The 21,030-nt window shown below is 43.6% G+C and overlaps 1 protein-coding gene across 1 annotated transcript in view; it reads left to right on the plus strand.

Annotated features, from left to right (window-relative positions):
* Positions 1-21,030, plus strand: part of LOC122654328 (UDP-glucose:glycoprotein glucosyltransferase) — a 155,638-nt gene that overhangs the window by 66,205 nt on the left and 68,403 nt on the right. Inside the window, exons 10-13 of the mRNA XM_043848377.1 lie at positions 1,760-1,909; positions 2,023-2,121; positions 2,235-2,384; positions 4,921-4,989. Coding sequence (XP_043704312.1) covers positions 1,760-1,909; positions 2,023-2,121; positions 2,235-2,384; positions 4,921-4,989 — 468 coding nt within the window. The remainder of the gene's footprint in view (positions 1-1,759; positions 1,910-2,022; positions 2,122-2,234; positions 2,385-4,920; positions 4,990-21,030) is intronic.

Consider the following 21,030-nt stretch of genomic DNA (forward strand, 5'->3'; position numbering starts at 1 on the left):
GCCGTGAACTTGGGATGGGATCTCCAACAGCTGGATGTGAAGAATGCCTTTCTCATTGGAGAACTGGATGAGGAGGTGTATATGGATATTCCACTAGGGTTCTCTTGTGAGAAAATCCAAGGCAAAGTGTGCAAGTTGAAGCGTGCACTTTATGGGCTGAAGCAGTTACCTCGAGCTTGGTTTGGGAGGTTTCACTAGGCTATGATTTCTGTAGGCTATTGACAGAGTAATGTTGATCATACTCTGTTTATAAAAAAGGTTGGTCAGAAGATCACCATTCTCATAGTCTATGTTGATGACATTGTTGTAATCGGAAATGATGGTGATGAGATCAGTCATTTGAAGGCTTTTCTTGGGAAGGAGTTCGAAATCAAGGATTTGGGCAAGTTGAGGTACTTCCTTGGAATTGAGGTTGCCAGGTCTTCAAAGGGCATCTTTCTCTCTCAACGGAAGTATATCCTAGATTTGTTGACCTAAACTAGTTTGTTATGGTGTCATCCTTTCGATACCCCTATGGATGCTAATGTCAGACTTAAGGAAAATGAGGGTGAATTTGTTGATAAGGGCTGGTACCAAAGGTTGGTAGTGAAGCTGATTTATCTCTCACATATTCACCCAGACATTGCCATTGCTGCGAGTCTTGTGAGTCAGTTCATACATGATCCCTACTCTTCTCATATGGAGGCTGTTCTTCATATCCTTCACTACTTGAAGTCAGCTCCTGAAAGGGCATTCTGTTGTCTTCTCATAATCACCTACGGATAGAAGCCTATACTGATGCTGATTGGGCTGGTTCTCCTGACCGCAAGTCTATCTCTGGGTACAACACTTTTGTTGGTGGTAATCTCGTCACTTGGCGCAGCAAGAAGCAGAATGTGGTTGCTCGTTCTAGTGCTGAAGCAGAATTTCGTGCTATGGCACAAGGTATTTGTGAGTTGTTATGGCTCCAGGGTCTACTACAAGATCTTGGTATTCCTGTTAAGCTTCCTATAAGGTTGTACTGTGACAACAAGGCTGCAATTAGCATTGCACATAATCCGGTACACCATGATCGCACTAAACATGTTGAGGTTGACAGGCATTTCATCAAGAAGAAGGTTGAAGGTGGTGTGATTTGTGTTCCTTTTGTGAAGTCTGCGGATTAGCTAGCTGATATTTTCACTGAGGGATTATCAGGGAAAGTGTTTCATGCTATTCTGGTCAAGTTGGGCATGTTTGTCATAAATGCTCCAACTTGAGGGGGAGTGTTGGATTATGTACACCCGAATACTGTGGGGGTATTCTGGTCCTTTGGGTGTTTTGTTTATGGTTTAATTATGTACTGCTGACTCTCTTTGTAAGAGTCGGCTAGAGTAGGGGCAGTTCTGTCCTATTCTGGTGTTTTGTTTATGGTTTCATTATGTACTGACGACTCTCTTTGTACGAGTCAGCTAGAGTACATAAATTTAGTCTTTTTTCATTTTGTTCCAGTCCTGATCTTATTTACAGATGTTGAACCAGAAATCAGCTTTCTCTTCGCTGGAAGTCCCTTGTTAGTTAGTCTGAACTGAAACAGGATTATATTCTAACTTTGATAATTTAGTTGGGCCCATAACCTGTATGCAATCAATTTGTCCATCACTCGTAAACTGCTGGGCAGTGAGCTATGCCAATGACTATTATGTTGTTTGATTTTTCTTCTATGTCATATGGATTTATGCAGCAAGTTTGTGCATTAGCATTGAGGCATTTAACTAAGAAACCCTTGAAATATTTGCAGATTCCTCAAAGCACTATTAGAAAGCTGCTCTCTACAGTACCTCCTGAATCGAATACATTCCGTGTTGATTTTCGATCTGCCCATGTCCATTACCTCAACAACTTGGAGGAGGATGCAATATACAAGAGATGGCGGAGCAATTTAAATGATGTAGGTCCTTTTCCATGCAAAAGTCATCTAACTTTGTTATACACACTCATACTAGATGGTTTATTCATTTTTTTAAAAATTAGCTTAACACGATTCTGTTATTCTGTTTGAAGCTTTTGATGCCAGCATTTCCTGGCCAGCTTCGTTATATCCGCAAAAATATATTCCATGCTGTTTATGTACTTGATCCTGCTTCAATTTGTGGACTTGAGGCAAGTTCATATTTCAACCCAGTTGGTATCTATGACGAAAATAGTTTATTCTTTTTTTTCCCTAGATTAACGTGATTTTCTATTTTTTTCCTCCTTTTTCTGCTGTGTTGCAGTCAATCGACATGATTATATCTATGTATGAAAATTACTTTCCAGTAAGATTTGGAGTAATACTTTATTCATCAAAGCTAATCAAGGAGATTGAAGAGCCTGCTGGTGAAAAAGCGGATATTGGTCACACAGAAGAGGATATATCCAATTTGGTAATTTGTAATTGTAATTTTGTTGCCGTGGTATCATTTTTCTCTTCTGTGGTTTAGATTGATTACAATTATCATTGTTCTTGAGTTCTTGTTTTTTTTCATCGGTAGCTGATGACTGGCAAGGGTGCTTTTTATTTTTATTTTAAGCAACAATTATGGTAAATCTTGTGATGCATGAGGAATGTACACAGTGAGAGTGGGGCAGGCTCTTCGGAAGAAAAGGAAACAGGAATGGAGAGGGGAGAGAAGACATACAAACACCACCACTAACTTCCAAACCAAAAAAAAAAAAAAAATCTTGTTTGAAAAAGAAGGATTTTGTTCTCATCAATAGAATGCAAGTCTCTTCTCAGTAAGTGATGTTCCATAGTTGAGTAAAGTGTTATAGATTGCTAATTATCTTGTCATCCTTTGTAATCTGTAGGACTTCAAAATTACTTGTATTCTTTTTGGTACTCGATTTGGTGATGTAGGATGGCTTTAGACCCTAACCTTGGAGGGAGTGTGGGAAAAAGAAACCTTTCTTTGAAAGAAAAAAGGATTGGTATTTTAGCATATAATTACAGCCTTTTGAGATCAGGATTGGCATATAAACTGTAAGACGAAGGAGCTAACATTGGAAGAGAAAATGTGAATGTAAGGCATACAGACTCGTTATGGCCTATAGGACCATAGATAGATTTTATTTTAACTAAAACCAAGCACAAACTTCTCAAATCAAGGCCCATGGCTCGCTCTGCATGATGAAGTGGCTAGATCACCTGTAATTGATCCCTCAATCATGAGTAGCTCAAAAACTCGTCTCGAGGTCGAGACAACCAAAATCTCAATATCTCGGCGAGACAATGCATTTTTTTGGGGGGGTTTTTCGATAGGAAAAAGGACATAGTTGGCTCCGAAACTTTAGGGGAAGCTTTTTTTAGGCTTGATAAACATATTTAAATATTCAAATTGTAAAAAAAAAACACCCAAGTTGGTGTTTTGGACCCTTGGTTGGCAGTAATGTTGAACCCTTATGTAATATTGCCTATACTACACATTGTTTGAGTGCTATGTGACATGATTAGCAATTGAAACAAGTAAATTATGCAATAATGGATGATGACAATATAATATTGAATAATTATTTAAGAAATAGTGAAAAACTTGAAGTAGAAACTACAATGTACAGTAGAGAATGCATATTACATAGACACCCAACCCAAGTACAGTGAATAATACATATGTCAAAGATCGGCCAATGGTGATTAACATATAAATAATTGAGCCCCATTCAATTTATATTAACCCTTTTTCACATTTTTCTTGTTGGAAAATCAATTTTTTACCAGAAAAATAAAAAATAAATATATAAACAGAAAAAAATTCAACATTGTGAAGTTGTAGATTGGCCTCCAGTGTCTGACATATAAAAAATCTACCCCCATACAAGAAGTATTTGTCCTATTTTTATTTATTTTTTTTAAAAATAGTTTTTGGGAATAGTAAGTTTACTTGAAATAGTTGAATGTAGCCAAATCTTCCCTCGTAAGCAGCAATCGATCTCTTTGTAGTGATGTGGCAACCCCGAGTAGTGTATCGCAGTAGTATTGAGTGATGATGTGGCAAAAAAAATAAAGATTCCAGTATAAAGGTGTAAGCACTAGACCATGCCTTTTTAATAAAGGGGTATGTAACATTTCGGTGAGATGGTACAAACAGTACCAAAATCTTGGAAAACTCAGTTGAAACCATGTATGTCTGATATCTCTTATGCAATCTTGTCTCGACCAGGTCGAGATGTCAAGATCTCGAGTTTTTGAACTATTCATGACACTCCTGTTGTTCTCCATGATAAGGCAAATAAATTGAGTTGTTCTTTAAAGCAATTTTATTGAAAATGAGAATGTTATAAGTGTAACACATCATTCAAAATCAATACATATTAGGAATGTTTTATCTAATGGTCTCTTACTAATTAAAATTAATGGATTTAGTTATAATAGATGAAAGCTTTATGTTCTGCATGTAACTTATTTCAGAATTCTTACTCTATGGCCATAACACAAATTAATAATACTCCATTCGAATCAATTGAATAAGTATATCATAAGAAAGATTACTACTACTATAATCAAATAAATCATATCATTGTCGTTTATGTGGTACACAAACTTAAAACTATATCCTTTCTTGTTTTGTTATTCAAGGTTGAAGACTGGCCACTGTATATTTGACATAGAAAAACAAAAGTCAAATAAATAAATAAATATTCTTACAATAGAGAGAGGGGTGGCGACAGATTTTTTTTTTTCTTCTTATGATTTCATTTTATTATATAGAAAAAGGTGGAAAAGCCATCACATAAATCTGAGAATGATGGCTACTATAGACATTGCAAAATAGCCCCTTTGTTTCCGTATACTATGTCCCCTGTTGGATTTAATGTCTGGGTGGCTTAGCTGTGCTTCCTTCTGACCATTTTCATGTCCCTCTATTCCTTTGGAGTTGGATCTTGTCATATACTGACAGACTTCATCAAATTTGTGTTTTTCAGGTTATACGTCTCTTTATGTATATCAAAGAGAACCATGGGATACAGATGGCTTTCCAGTTTTTGAGCAATGTATGTAATTTTATAAATTGAGCTTTTATTATTAGCATTATTTTGTTCATAGTTGTCAAGGCGGGCGTGTAGGTGCCTTGTTGGCATCGCCTTATTTTTTCCGCTCCACCAATGCCTAGGGTCGCCTAGGCACCGTGACAATTATGGTTTTGTTTTTCTCATTTTACTGAACTACTGTTGGCTGATGTTTCTATCTTATAATTTACAATGATTAACTTTATATTTCACCCCCCAGATAGCTTCCATCTCTGTTACGCTATCAAATGTAAGAATAACAGATTTCTTGTTGGTGAAGTACTGAAGTTTTAAGCTACCTCAAAGCTTATGATAGAATTCCTAGAGATTTAATTGGCCAAGTTTTAGAAAAGAAAAATGTTTCGAGTAAATACTTGGACATAATTAAAGATATATATAATGATATTTTGTGACTAGCATAAGAACTGTTAGGGGACAGGGTAGTGAATTCCCAATAACAGTTGGATTACACCAAAGTTCGGCTCTAAGCCTGTGTTTGTTTGCACTAATCTTGGATGAGTTGACTAGAGACATTCAATACCAGATCCCTTGATTTATGCTTTTTGCAGCTGCATTGTTTTGGTGGATGAAACAAATGCTGTGATAAATATAAAGTTGGATTTATGGAGATCAACCTTGGAATCCAAAGGTTATAAAATCAGTAGAACAAAAAAAAGTATATGATTATGATGTGTAACTTTAATAATAATAGGGCTGAGAGTGGGTGGTGAAATTTGATGATGGGGAGTTACCAAAAAGTGATAACTTTAGATTCCTAGGTTCAATCATTAATAAAGATCCTACCAAAAAAAAAAAAAATCATTAATAAAGAAGGAGAAATAGAGGATGATATTATACAAGAAATTCGAATAGGGTTGATGAAATGGAGGGGTGCATCAGGAATGTTGTGTGATCGATGTATCCCTTATTCCCTTTACAATTCAAAAAGGAAATTTGTAGAAACATTATACGACCAACAATGACATGGTGCTGAATGTTGGGCAGTAAGGAAAAAACTTTTAAACAAACTTAATGTGGCTGAAATGAGGATGTTGTGGTGGATGGGTGTTAAATATAAAGAATGAACAAATTAGAGTATGTTTTCACTGGCTTCGCCTTGCTCATGCCAAACAACTCAAGCAACTTCTCCACAAACCTCCTTTGTGAAAGTGCTAAAGTCAAACTTTTCCTAGAACTGACTATGAAAGAGTCAGGATTTGACTTGCCGTTCCAAATCTTGTACATAATCTCTCTCTCTTGAGCGGAGGAAACAGCCGGAAACTCAAGAGGATCACCTTTGGAAGCGTTCGCCGGTAACCAAAGCGTCTCGTTCCGCTCCCGCAACCACTTTGGTACTTTGCTGATAGTCAAAGTGGGGGGCTTGCGGAATAGGATGGATGAAATGGAGGGGTTGCATCTAGAATGTTGTGTGATCGATGTATCCCTTATTCCCTTTACAATTCAAAAGGGAAATTTATAGAAACATTATACGACCAACAATGACATGGTGCTGAATGTTGGGCAGTAAGGAAAAAACTTGTAAACAAACTTTTTTTTTTTTTTTTAAACCCGAATATTACCTGGGATCCGGGCCAGCCCCAAGCATTTTATTTATCTCCAAAAATAATCAAAGAATACAAGAGGGGGACATTCCACCTTACCTCAACCCACAGCCCACAACCACTCAAGGGCCTCTCTAAGGGAAACCTCACTCCCCATACAAGAAAAATCATGCGCGCTAAATCCTGAAGACTGGCATTCCTGCTTTGTCTTCCCTAATAAAACCTATGAAACCCCCACCCGGCATACTGCCTTGATGGAAGGTGAAAGAGGAACCCGTTTCACAAGCGTGATTAGCCAGCCAATCCGCTGCTCTGTTGCTTTCATGAAATGCGAAAGTTACATTAGCTTGAGTAATGGAGACAAGAGCCAAAACTTCGTGGAACCAGTACCATCCCTTCCATAAAGTACACTTCTTGAGGTTGACCATTCTAACCGTGGTAGCCGAGTCAGAGTTTACCACCATCTCAGCCAAACCAAGCTCTTGGCACAGACACAAACCATCTCTCAGCGCTCTGAGCTCAGCTATGGAATTAGTGCATTCTCCATAGAAGTTAGCAAAAGCAGCCAGCACCACTCCATTCCTATCCCTAATCACTCCTCCCCCTCCACCTTGTCCAGGGTTCCCCTTGCAAGCACCATCCACATTAAGCTTAACTGAGAGAAAAGGGGGCACCAGTAAATGGGGAGGGGGCGTTTCAGCTTTGCAGGTGGCGCCAAAAGGCCAAAACACTGAAGAATTAAGTCATCCCTAGAGGATCCCAGCCGACCGATCTTGGAGGGCAGGTTCACCTCTCTTACCCATCCTCTAATTCGCTCAATAATGGAGGCTGCAGTACGACATCTCTCCCCATGCCTTCTATTGTTTCTCTCCTTCCAAAGCTCCCAAATAATCAACGCAGGCAAGATCCCTGTTATGTAGGCACTAAGACTCTTGCAGCCCGCCGATTCTTGCCAGAGTAACACTCAACTTCTGACATCCTGAGAGGGCAGAAAAGGTATGTCCAAAAGCTGAGAAAAGAAAACCTAAACCTTAGAAGCCGTACCTCCAGAACCCAAGCAATGATCCGTGGTCTCCCTCCTTGGCTGTCCACAACAGTTGCATCTGGATGCCAGTGGGATACCAAGTGCCATTAGAGAATCATCGGTGGGGATCTTACCCATAAGAAGCTGCCAAGAAAAGAAAGCCACCTTCAAGGGCAGCGCTTGACACCAGACCCATTTAGCGAAGGAAGTTCCTGGTGACCCACGTTGAATCTCGTTCCATACCGACCTTGTAGAGAAAAGGCCATCACTAGCAGGAGACCGCACCAAGACATCGTCTCTATCCGAAAGCACAAAATTCCCCAAGGTGATGTTGTTTCTGACTGCCTCAGAATCAATGAGGCTTAAGATTTCCTCCCTCCAACATCCCTCCTCATCTGCCACATCCTTAACACACAGATCCAGATCGACTAGCAGACCGTTGTCAACAAAATCGATCAAGGGGCCAACCCCCACCCAGTTATCAAGCCAAAAGGGGATATTGCCAGCCCCAAGGAGTCACCTTGACCTCTCCATCATGAACCCCTTGAACTTCAACGTGCTACGCCAAGTCTTAGAGCCATTCCCCACCATTCCTGCTAGCGACGCATACATATTTTTAAAGTACTTAGCTCTGAAGAAGCCACTCCATAGCGAATGATCTAACAAAGCTTTCCAAAGGTCTTTTAGCCTGAGGGAGAGGCCTACATCCTCAAGGAGCCGAATTCCCAGCCCCCTTCCTCGAGCGGCCTACAAACCTTTTGCCAACTCACCCAGTGCCTGCGATTACCCCATTCCGAGCTGCCCCAAAGGAAATAAGAAAAGATCCCATAGAGCCTACGAAGGACAACTTAGGTGGATCCAGAGTGGCCAGAACATGAATCGGCATAGTAGAGAGAACATGCCTTAAGAGCGTTACACGACCTCCAGAGGACACCAACCCACCACCTTACTCCTGATCTTCTCCACCAGCCCATCAAAGTAACAAATTTTGAGCCTATCCGAGTGAAGGGGAGCTCCCAAGTAAGTGATCCGGAGCGACCTCCTGTGGAAGCCAGTGACCGCCCCAACCATATGGGCTGCAACCGTTGAGGCTTTGTCCCCCAACACAAAAAAGCTTTTTTGCCTGTTAATGAGCTGACCCGAAAAACCTTCATATCTGCCAATGAAACCCATACTGGAGAGAGTTCTTTAACCCTCTAGAGAAAATGATGGTGTCGTTCGCAAAGAGGCAATGAAAAACCCCAGGGCACCCTCTTGGAAGCCTGTAGAACCCTGCATGCCCATCAACAAATAGCCCTTTTATTCCCCTGCTTAGAAACTCCTCTGCCAAAATAAACAGAGCAGGAGAGAGGGGGTCCCCTTGCCGTACCCCCTTAGAGGATTTAAAGAACCCGGACTGCCTGCCCCCCCATAACAATAGAAAACCAGCAGTTCTCCATAGTCTTCCTTATCAGAGAAATCCACCCGTCACCAAAACCAAACCGAGAGAGAACCAACCAAAGGAACTTCCATTCCAGCCGGTCATAGGCCTTAGCCATGTCCAGTTTGAGGATCACGTTGCCTCCCCTCGTCTTCTGGTTCAAGTCTTGAGTCACCTCTTGAACAATGGCTATATTATCATGTATGCACCTGCCCTACACAAACTCACCTTGCTCCTTTGCCACTAAGGATGGAAGGAGCCCTGCCAGCCTAGAAGTAATGATCTTGGCAAAAATTTTATAGGAAAAGTTACAGAGACTAATAAGCCGAAAGTCTGCCATTACCTCAGGGTTGTCCTTCGGAATACACACAAGGTTGGCTGAGGTAAAGCTTCTAGGTAGAGCCCCTCCTGCAAAGAAGTCCTTCATTGCAGCCCAGACATCATTGCCTACCACCTCCTAGCAGGCCGTGAAGAAAACCCCTGAAAAGCCATCTGGACCAAGAGCACTGTCATCTGATAGGACAAAAGCAGCCTCCCACACCTCCTCCTCAGAAGGAGTTAACAGCAGAGAGGAGTTATCTGAATCAGTCACAACTTTGGGAATCAACGACAACAATCCCTCATCAACCACGCAACCCTGAGAAGCAAAAATCCCTGAAAAATGCCGCACAACCTCAACTTGAACTGCATCAGTGTCAGAAATCCACTCACCATTAATTCCCTTAATCTTGCTAATGCTAGCCGTCCTCCTTTTGATATTTACCATGGAATGAAAGAACTTCGTGTTCCGGTCCCCCTCCTTTAACCAGGTTACCCTCAATTTCTATCTCCAGAAAATCTTCTCCTGCAATAGAACCCCCTGAAGAGCATTCCTGGCCTCCTTCAGAACCCCCCTGGACTCGACACTGTTACACCGGTCCGAGTCCGCTTCTGCCCTGCTAACAACATCTTCCGCATCCTTAACCTTCTGATGGATATTACCAAAAACCTCCTTATTCCAGACACGGAGAGCACGACGAAGGTCATTGAGCTCTAGGAATAACACAAAGAGCTGCGAACCAAGCATCGGTTTACCCCACTGGATCCGGACAAACTCCATAAACTCCGGATGAAGCGGCCACATTTGTTGGAATTTGAAAGGCGACCAAGAATGCTCGCGGGCAGCAGCAAAGGGCATCCAAATCGGTGCATGATCAGAACAGGTCCTATTGAGATGAGTAACATCACACCTGGGGAAAGCACCAGCCCACTCCGCATTAACCAAGAACTGGTCCAACCTGTCCATAACCCTCCTAGCACCAACCTGGTTATTCGACCAGGTAAAAACGCTACCCGAGAAACCCGCATCCAGGAGGCCAGCACCACTCACAAAGCTTCCAAACTCCTTTAGGGAATACGAACAGGCAGGTCTGCCACCCGCCTTTTCCGCAAGGGAAGCAACAACATTAAAATCACCCCCTACTGCCCACAGGCATGCAATGGTCCTGGAGAACATCTCCAGCCTGGTCCACATCTCTCGTTTCTCCAGTACCGAATAAAGGCCATGAACAAAAGTAATAAGAAAAGTCCCCCCACCAATATCCACACTCCGTAAGGTGACAAACTGTTGATGCTCCTCCATCACTGTCAGTCTGTCACTTGCATCGAGGCCCTCCAGAAGACCCACAGCCTATCCAGGACATGCACTGAGTCCAACCCAACCCTTCGCAAAATCAATCGCGCCTTAGAGGCCTGCGCCTTAGGCTCTGCAATAGCAACAATATCAATCTGATGCTGACTTACCAGAGTTTTTAACCGTCTTGAAGTAGGCTTATTCCCAATCCCCCGTGCGTTCCAAAATAAACAATTCATTTGGAAACGTTGAGCGAAGCCTCTACCGATCTCATGGATCTCGTGACATGCTGATCAGTCCCCTCCCTTGCCGGTCGACCCCGCTTGGCCTTTCTGATTTTCTTTCTTTTGTATACCTGTGCAGCACTAAGCAATGCAGCTCGAGAGGACACCTGCTTCAGCCGCTTCCTTGCACGAGTCCCCGCAAGCTCAGAGGCTCTATGCTCCTCCCCCAACCTGTCGACAGTTCTGTGAATCCTGCCCTCAATTGAGGCATTAAACCTCTTAAAGCTCTCCAGTAAAACTATTCTGTCCAAAGTGGGGCCAGCCAACTCAGCCACCTGTGAGTCATCCCTGGTGTGTTTAGCTAGGTCTCTATGCAGTAAGAAAGGCCTCGATCGCTCCCCCGCTGACTGCGAACAATCATCACTAGCACTGCCACCACAAACCACCTCCTTAAAAGCTCTTGCGCACACCCCCACCCTCTCCTGAGTAGGCGCAACAAGTACCATAACTCTGCAATCGCCCTCCCCTGCCCTGACGAGCTCACCATCGTTGCAGGGGATTTCTCCCTCCTCTAAGGCCCGATCGTCAACCACGCCTTCCGCCTCAGGGAGTGCAGCAACAGTCTTCGTCAACACTCCAGCCCCACCCTCAGGTTGAACAGTAACAGCCACCGACTGAACTGCACGACTGCTATGGTCATCCACCTTAACCACTGCCTCTCGGTGGACAGCCGATAGTTGCACAGCAAGCTTCCATCGCCCACCCCTTCGAATCAAAGCCCTGCCAATCGCAGCTCTGCCCTGTCCTATGCCATCACACGACAAGCCTTCTCTTGTTGGAATAAACACCCCATCACCATTTCTGCCACTCGCTATAACCTCGAAGGGCACGTCACCTTCCCTGACACCAGCTAACCCAGCTGAGGAAGGGTCGGCGACAACTTTCTTCCTCAGGGTAGCCCTGCAGACCTCCGCAACATGCCCAATTTTTAAACAACTCCCACAGTATGACGGCAACCTCTCATACACAACCTTCTGGTGAAAGCCCACCGCCCCACAGCCTATCCAGACGTTCAAAGGCAGTGAAGCCCTCAGGTCCACCTCCTTACAAAAGTGAGCCTCCACCGTGCGCCTGCAGTTCGCAGTGGCACCATCCACTTTCAGGAGCTTCCCAATCGCACTCGTAATTGTGGCCAGGAAATCCTCTTGAAACAAGTTTACCGGCAGCCCATGCAGGGAAACCCAGATAGGCGCAGGAGGAGATTCCTAGCCGGAGACGAACTCTGACGTCCACTTCATAAGCTGTAGCAGGAAACCCTTGACGTGAGTCTGTTGCTTCAGCTAGACCTTGACGAAATCCCCCTGAGAAGAAAATCGAAGGAGCACATGTCGCGGGTCAAGGGAAGAAACCACTACATCTCCTTGCAGGAAGAAAGTCTTGCGAATATGCTCCTTGATCACAAACAGTAAGGGCTTTTCAGAGCTACACTTAGCAATTAGCGCAGACGAGAAAGCCATCTCTGATCGCTCAACCTCCTCCTTCGTAAAAAACACCGCCGGTTCCCCAAAGTAAGTCGATGGTTTCCTGAGTTCCACGTCAACAGGAGGAACTGCCAGCAATCTGGTCACCACATCAGCAAAAGAGGGAGGCCTGACCCCACTAGCGCAGGCCCCAAGGCAAGGATCAGGGGGGTGCTCCTCCCGAGAAGGAGGAATCGCCATGCCCTAAACACCATGTGAACGAGAGGAAATCTAAACGTGCGCCACCAGAGCTAAATGTGTGCCACCCATCAAATTTTCCCTAGCGTTTAAACAAATTTAATGTGGCTGAAATGAGGATGTTGCGGTGGATGGGTGTTAAAAATAATGAATGAACAAATTAGAGTAAACCTGGGCATTGCCCCTATCCATGATAAGTTTGATAGAAAACTCGTCTGAATTGGCATGGCCATGTACAACGGAGGCCTTTGAATACTCCAGTACGGAGAAGTGATTTATTTCAAATTGAAGGAGCTAAAAGAGCTATAGGTAAGCCTAAAATAACTATAAAAGAAGTGGTGAAGAAAGACATAGCATGCCCAACTTGCTAATTGCAGAAGAAAAAAACTTATGACAAAGACCTTTAGTGGGAACATCAGCTAATTGATCACTTGACTGAACAAATGGGGCACACACAACTCCTTGCTCTAGCTTCTCTGTGATGAAATGCCTATCAATCTCCATATGCTTGGTGCGATCATGTTGGATTGGGGTGTGTGCAATGCTAATGGTAGATATATTATCACAATAGAGACGCATGGGAAGATCTACTGGAACACTTAGGTCCTATAGAAGACTTTGTAGCCAAAGTAGCTCACAAACTCCATGTGCCATAACCCTAAATTCAGCTTCTGCACTTGACCGAGCAACAACAGACTGTTTCTTGCTTCTCCAAGTGATTAAGTTACCTCCAACAAAGGTACAATAGCCTGAGGTAGACCTCCTGTCATCTAGGCAGCCAGCCCAATCAGCATCAATGCTTGCACTCGAATATGACTGTCAGGAGAGTATAAAATGTCCTTTCTAGGAGAAGACTTCAAGTATCTCAAAATTCTGTAGACAACCTCCAGATGTGAAGAGTGAGGGTCATGCATGTGTTGACTTACAAAGCTCACGACAAAGGCTATATCTGGTTGGGTGTGAGATAAGTATATCAAGCGACCAACTAAACTTTGGTACCTACCTTTGTCAACCAGATCCGCTTCCTTGCTATTCAGATGTGTGTTTGGCTCCAGTGGTGTATCTGTAAGTTTACAACTTATCATTCCCGTTTCACTTGGCAAATCAAGGGTATATTTTCATTGGGATAGGGAGATGCCTCGAGCTGAGTGGGCAACTTCAAATCCCAAGAAATATCTAAGTCTCCCTAGATCTTTCACCTCAAATTCAGTTCCCAGGTAATTTTTCAACCTTTTCACTTCTTCAGTGTCATTCCCAGTGATCACTATGTCATCAACATAAACTATCAACACAATGATGTGCTGCCCCACCTTCTTTATAAATAGAGTGTGGTCAGTGTTACTCTGCTTGGAGCCATAAACCAAGCTCTTGGTGACTACTTCAAGCCATACAAGGCTTTCTTCAGGTGACAGACTTTCCCTTCGGTCTTTGAAGTAGCAAACCTAAGTGGAATTTCCATGTAAACTTCTTCTTCTAAATCTCCATGGAGGAAGGCATTCTTTACATCCAATTGTTGAAGTTCCCAACCTTGGTTAATCGCATAGGAGATTATCACTCTGACTGTGTTCATCTTCGCAACTGGGGCAAACGTCTCCTGATAATCAATTCCATGGGTTTGGGTAAACCCTTTGCAATCAATTTGGCCTTATACCTTTCAACAGACCCATTTGCCTTCTGTTTAATGGCAAAGACCCATTTGCAGCCTACCGGTTTCTTTCTAGGTGGGAGAGATGTCAATTCCCAAGTTTTATTCTTTTCCAGAGCACACATCTCCTCATTCAGAGCTTCTTTCCACTTCTGTTCGGCAATTGCCTCCTGCCAAGAGTTAGGAATAGAAATAGAGGACAAAGAGGAGACAAATGCATGGAAGGAAGGGGATAAAGATTCATATGACATAAAATTGGAGATAGGGTATTGGGTGCAACTCCTTTTAGGTTTCCAGACAGCAATAGGTAAATCAAGTCTAGGATCATAAACAGGCTTACCAGGAGTAGAACTTGGGGCAGGTTCAGTAGTGGTAGTCTTTTTGTGCTATGTTCCTCTGGAGAATGTCTCCTTGAAGCTGTGATATTTTCCAGGCCCCCCTTGGACTAGAGGCTGCTCAAATTCTCCTTGTATTAGAGGCTGTTCCTGTTCCTGTCCAGCGATCCCTTCTTGGAGTTCTATTTTTGTAGATGATTCTTCAACAATGGTAACATCAACTTCCAGCGGCTCAATAAGAGGAGACACCTCTTCACTCCTAGGCTCCCCCTGAAGAGGTGTAGGGTGAAAAATAGACCTCAGATTCTTGGAAAACAACATCCATAGTGACCAAAAGCCTTTGTGTAGGGGGTGATAGCACTTGTAACCCTTTTGAGTGGCCGAATATCCCAAGAATACACACCGTAACACTTTAGGATCAAATTTACCAATAGGATGATGATTTCGGGCAAAGACAACACACCCAAACACCCTTGGAGGTACAACAAAAGAGGAGGTTCCTAGAAGCACTTCTAGAAGGCAGCAAGTATCCAAAACTCGTGTAGGCAGCCTATTAATGAGATAGGCAGCAGAAAGGACTGCATCTCCCCAAACATGGAACTAAAACTCGCGAGATCTTGAGTGAGATCTCAGTTTTTCCCAGGGTTGAGACGAGATGGCATACGAAACAAAAAAGTGCAATATCTCGTCGAGATCTCGGGTCGATCCAGATCTCGACCCAACTCAGCTTATAAAACTTCCAGATCTCAAGATATCTCGACCTGTCTTGAGCTATCTTAACTGAGACGCTGTTCCTTGAGCTGCTGCCTCTGGTTTTTTCACCATTTTTGAGCTGGATTTCGTCGGAGAAGCTGCTGCCGGCATCATTCAGCTACACCACAGCAAGATTTGTACATGATTTGTGGTTCTTTACATCAATTTTGAAGAACTTTTGAAAGGTAAACCATTTTATGTGCAACACTACAACAATACTATGCCATGGGAAGACTGTGGAACGAGTTGGGACTGAATACGTGTGTCAATCACATTTTATGGGATGATAGAATGTGATATGTTAAACAGATTGATGTATTGTACACTTTAACATTTCTAATGCTTATTTAGGTTGTTTTACATTACTTGAATGTTTAGATTGCTTTCTATTACTAACTTATGTGTAGAGTAGGGTATTTTAGTACGTTGTCGCCTACCAACCTAGGATCCGAAGTGAAACTCCTATATTGGACTTTGTTTTTGCAAAATCTGATAGTTTCATTATGTTTAAATGGCCTAAAATAGGCTGAGTACCAAGTTTCAGACCCAAACTAGGTCTAAAACCCACCGAAACCAGCCTTTGAGTTGAGGAAAAAAAATATACCGACTCGATCGAGATCTTGTTTTTTTCCAAGGTTGAAACCTGGTTGAGTTCCAAGTTTTTGTTCCATGTCCCCAAAAACATGGAGGGACATTCATGGTAAACATGAGGGAGCGAGCAACCTCCAATAGGTGTTAGTTCTTCCTCTTTGCAACACCATTTTGAGCTGGTGTGTCAACACATGAAATATGATGTATAATGCCATGAGAATCTAAGTAACTGCGAAAGCGGCTGTCCATGTACTCCTTCCCATTGTTTGTACGAAAAATCTTCACACGGGCATTGAATTGAGTTTGAACCATCTTGTGAAATAGTTGAAAGCATTTAAACACATATCTTTTCTGATGCATCAAATAAACCCAGACAGTCCGACTAAAGCAATCTATGAAAGTAACAAACCACCGGTACCCAAAAGTCGACACACAACGGGTATGGCCCCACACATCCGATTGAATTGAACCAAAAGGAATTAAACTTCTATTGTCTGAAATTGGATAAATTGCTCTAGTTTGCTTTGCAAAATTGCATGCATCACAAGTAAAATGATTGGGATTCCAACATTTAATTAAACTAGGAAATAAAGTAGACAACATGCCAAGAGACGGATGGCCAAGACGACGATGCCATTTATTGAGTTCAGCAAGAGCAGAGTCCGAAGAGCCAAAAATAGGGGCCTAAGAAGTCTATGCAAATTTTTCTGGAGATGAACCTTCAAGCACATAAAGACCACCAACCACCTTACCACTATCAATCGTACGACCAGTTTCCAAGTCTTGAAACAAACAATGAGTAGGAAAAATGGTTACTTTGCAGTTTAAGTCCCTAGTCATGCTACTAATAGACAAGAGATTAGTCGAAAATTTGGGAACATGTAAAACAAAGGAAATACGCATAGAAGGCAAGCATTGCACAGTCCCCTTCCCAGAGATGGAGGAAAGAGAACCATCAGCAACACAAACTTTGGTATTACCAGGTAAAGGAGAGTAATTCAAAAAAATGGAGGGAGAACCTGTCATGTGATCTATTGTGCCGGAGTCAATTACTCAAGAAGGGGAAACGACAAAGGAATAACTACCACTAAGGAAATACCTAAACCAGAATTTGCGGGTAAGGAAGTGGCAGAGGCAGCCTTAGATGTGGAAGACAAATAGTAGTATCCAGCCGAGTCATCAGATTGCGAAGGTGCTGCATCTTGTTCTGGGAAAGAGGACCGGACGGATCAACAAGTTGATCGCCAGAGGATGCCTGGTTCAGACTGTGGTATAATGATTTGGGCCACGGCCACGTGTATCTGCAGGACGCCCATGAAGCTTCCAACAACAGTCCTTTGTATGTGTTTCCTTACCACAATAATCACATTTAACCAGAGGGCGATCACTGCCCACACTATCACTTGCAGTACCTCGAGAAGTATAACCTCTGGAAGTGGTCTGGGAGCCAGATAAAAGAGCAGATCGTTCTTGGGTAACAGGATGAACCATAGCTGTCCGACGACTATCTTCAGCGACAACAATGGCATAAGCTTGTTCAAGAGTAGGAAGAGGATCACGATTGAGCACTGTTGCCCAGATTTGATCAAATTCAATGTTGAGTTCGGCAAGAAAATAAAAAATACGCAAGTCCTCTTCCCACTTCTGAAACGCAGTAGTGTCCACATCACAAGTAGCAGTAAAAATCCCTTAAAAATCCAGTTATTGCCACATAGTACACAACTTGGTTTAATACTCGGAAAGAGAACTCCAACTGCTTGGTCAAAAGAATTTTTTGACGGAGTTCATAACGGGAGGCAGCATTGCCCCCTTGGGAGTATGTATTCTTGGCTGTTTTCCAAATCTTCGCAGCCATATCAAGAGAAGATAACGCCTGACAATTTCTTGATCCATAGAGTTAATAAGGTAGGACTTGACAAGGAAGTTGGAACTCATCCACTTGTCCTGTGCTGAACCAGCATCTGAAGGTTTGGCTACCGTTCATGTGTTATAGCCAGAGAGACCACGGGAATCGATAGCGAAGAGGCAAGAGCGAGACCACATCAGGTAATTGCTTCCATTTAATTTAATGGAGCTGGTAGGGAACAAAAGGAAATCGCGATGAGTTGCGCCTTCTTGTCCTGAGGATGCAGTTGTAATCTCGGATTCTCTTGGCATGGCTGCTGGGCAAAAAAAATCGCAAACAAAAAATCACCGGGAAAGAGAAAAATAAATCTTTAAGGGGATTGTTTAACACATAGGAAGTAGGAACTCCCCTTGGTGGGAGGTAACTCACCACCAAGGGTGAGAAAAGCGAGGCGGTAGCAACAGGTGGTGGGGAAACTCTCCCGTGAGAAAGAGAGGACTTTAGGAGGGCCTGGGGAAGGCGGAAGAGAGGTGACGGAATGGAGGCAGAAGGCCTGAGGGTGGTGTAAGGCGGAAGAGGGGTGGTGGTTAGGCAGAAGGTGGATGGAGGGTTAGTAGTGGTGGTAGGGCTAGGTTACGATCGCGAGAGAGAAAGGGAGAGGAGAACCGAAAAAATTTTATTTCTTGGATTCCTAGATGGATTCCCACTCTGATGCCATGAGAAATTCTGTGAATACTGGCTTGTGAACAATGTGCTCACAACCTTTGTATTTATAATAGGAGCAACATTCCAGAACTGGTACAAAGACAATAATACCCCTATAGACAATATTACCCTTGTACCCATTACAATAGGATTGAATAGAGCTGATTAGAGAAATATAATCCATGTAGCCGACCCCATTTAGTTGGGGTAAGGCTGAGTTGGGTTGAGTTGAAATTTCTTGTTGGTGAAGTTAATTGTGCTGAGTGGGAGCAATTGTAAATGTGGTTCATACAGAGAATGGGTTGGAGCTCTCTTTTTAGTCAGGCGAGTCTGCTTTCTGGTGGAGGTCTCTCTCTGCATTATGTCTCTCCTTCCCTCCTTGGTGACTCTAAGGTAGCCCTTTGCCCATCTTCTCTTCTAGACTTTAAAGCGAGAAAATGGCAAAATGCCCTTGTTGGTCACTTCATTGGGAGCAGGGCCCCCTTCAGCATTGTCAAATCTCTGCATCTAAACAATGGAAGGTGCGTGGATCTGAAGAAATATATCTGCTAGATAACGGTTCTTGATTTTCAAGTTCTCCAATGAAGACGATAAAGCTCGTGCTCTTGAAGGAGGCCCCTGGCATGTTGGGTGTAAATTATTGTTCTCTGTCAATGGGATAGATTCTTGCAGCTAAATAAAGCTAGTCTGAGTTCCATTCCCCTTTGGATTTCCGTCCCAAGGTTAGCGCTGCACTTTTGGTGTGAAGAAGTCCTAAGTATTATGGGGTCGGTAATTGGGAATCCCCTCTTCTCTGATAGGAGAACCAAGTTCATGGACAGATTGGCCTTCGCCTGCATCTGTGTTGAATTTCTTGCAGATTCTTCATCCCCTCCTCCATTACCATGATAGACAATGAACGAAGGTCACTCCTTCGACCAGGAAATCTGCAATGACTGGCTTCCTCTACGTTGTCAAACCTGCGAGGTCTTTGGACACACCACCAATGCTTCTTGCATCTCGGTCCCTGCTAAGTCCGCTAATCCAACCGTTGCCTTGTCCCTTTCTCCGGTAAAATACCTACAGTAGCAGCAGAAGAAGCTCCCGTTGATGAGGAGATGGCCCCAACTCTCAATAAAAATATTTCCTCTATCTGCCCGCTCCACTTACGCTGCCTTCTGCTTCGTCTGATCACCTTAGGCCTCCTAGTTGGGGGAGAAGAAGACATTGCCAGTGAAAAGTTGACTCTTGCCGTGAGCCTCCGACTGGTTCTCCTTGAGGCCATGATGGAGTTACTGCAACATTACGGATGGTCCATAGCCCATCTCAGTCCATTGATAACGACAGTTCTGCAGATTTGGCCTTTGCTGCTGTTCCTGGCAGTTCTCTTCCCCAATCATACGATGTTCCTGCCAGCTCGCTGAAAGTCCCTTCTGAGTCTTCGAGTTGTCTCCATTGTTCCTCAATCCCCTCCAACCACTCCCTTCCCTCTGTTCCTCTACAACTCCCGCTTTCCCCTCCTTCTGCGACAAGAAACCTTTCTAAAATCAAGCCCTCTCCCTCCCCTCCTCCCCACCCCCTGTGCCAAAATATCCCATCTCATCTTATATTCCTAATCGAAAACCCCTATGCTTCAGGCCCATCCCTCGTTTCTAACTCTATTTGGCCTTCCCTCTTGCGCGGTCCACTCCCCCCACCTTAGCCCCCATGGGTAAACTATCCAATCTCATCTTATCCTCTCCATTGAAAGCCCTCTCGCTTCAGGCCCATCCCATATTTCTGACTCTATTGACCCTTGCCCCTTGCGCGGTACACTTAATCCCATTCTGCCCAACCCCCTCCCAGCTTCATCCCATTCTGCTCTTGGCCTCCATCTCATTGGGCTTGGGCCTTCTCTCGGCCCTGTGTTTGGCAATCCCTTGACCCATCACTTCCTGTCCCATCACCCTTCTGGTCTCCATCCTAGTGAGCCTTCTATTCTCGGCCCAGTGCTCAGCAACCTCTCAACCCGAACTCAACCTGCCTCTTCTTCTTCGCCCGCCTCTCTTACCCACAAATACTCCCCTGAAACTTCTTCACCCCCTGTCGTCCCTCAACCCCCCCCCCCCCCCTTCATGTCTACCACCGGCGTGACATAAGCTCCCCTCCTCATTCCAAGAAGCCCCCCCCCCCCCGCACTATTGCTTGCCCAACAATGAGAAGATATTGCCCAAGTATGGACATTCTGTCTTGTCCTTTGCCGGGACATCATGTTGTGATATGGCGAGCTTTCCTGCATTATGCAGAATCTTCAATTCTGGTTCATGCACTTTCTTTGAAGGTTGGGCTGCTGGTCCAGTTGTGGTTTGGCCTCGCTTGCTATGGCCCCCTAGTACACCGCCTCCATGATTTTGATCTGTTGTGGTTTATTGGGTTCTTCCCCTTCTCTTTTTCATGCCCTTGCCTCCCCTTTGTAACGGCAAGGTCTTGTAATTTGTTTGCTATTTCGTTTGTTCTCCCCCCCCCCCCCTTATCTTTTCTTTTGGTATTGAATTTTTTATTCATAAAAACATAAAATAAAAAATAAAAACAAAGAAATAATTGAGCTATTATATAAAGCTATTGATATTTTA

This window comes from Telopea speciosissima, chromosome 3, assembly GCF_018873765.1.
Source record: "Telopea speciosissima isolate NSW1024214 ecotype Mountain lineage chromosome 3, Tspe_v1, whole genome shotgun sequence".
Classification (NCBI taxonomy): Eukaryota; Viridiplantae; Streptophyta; class Magnoliopsida; order Proteales; family Proteaceae; genus Telopea; species Telopea speciosissima.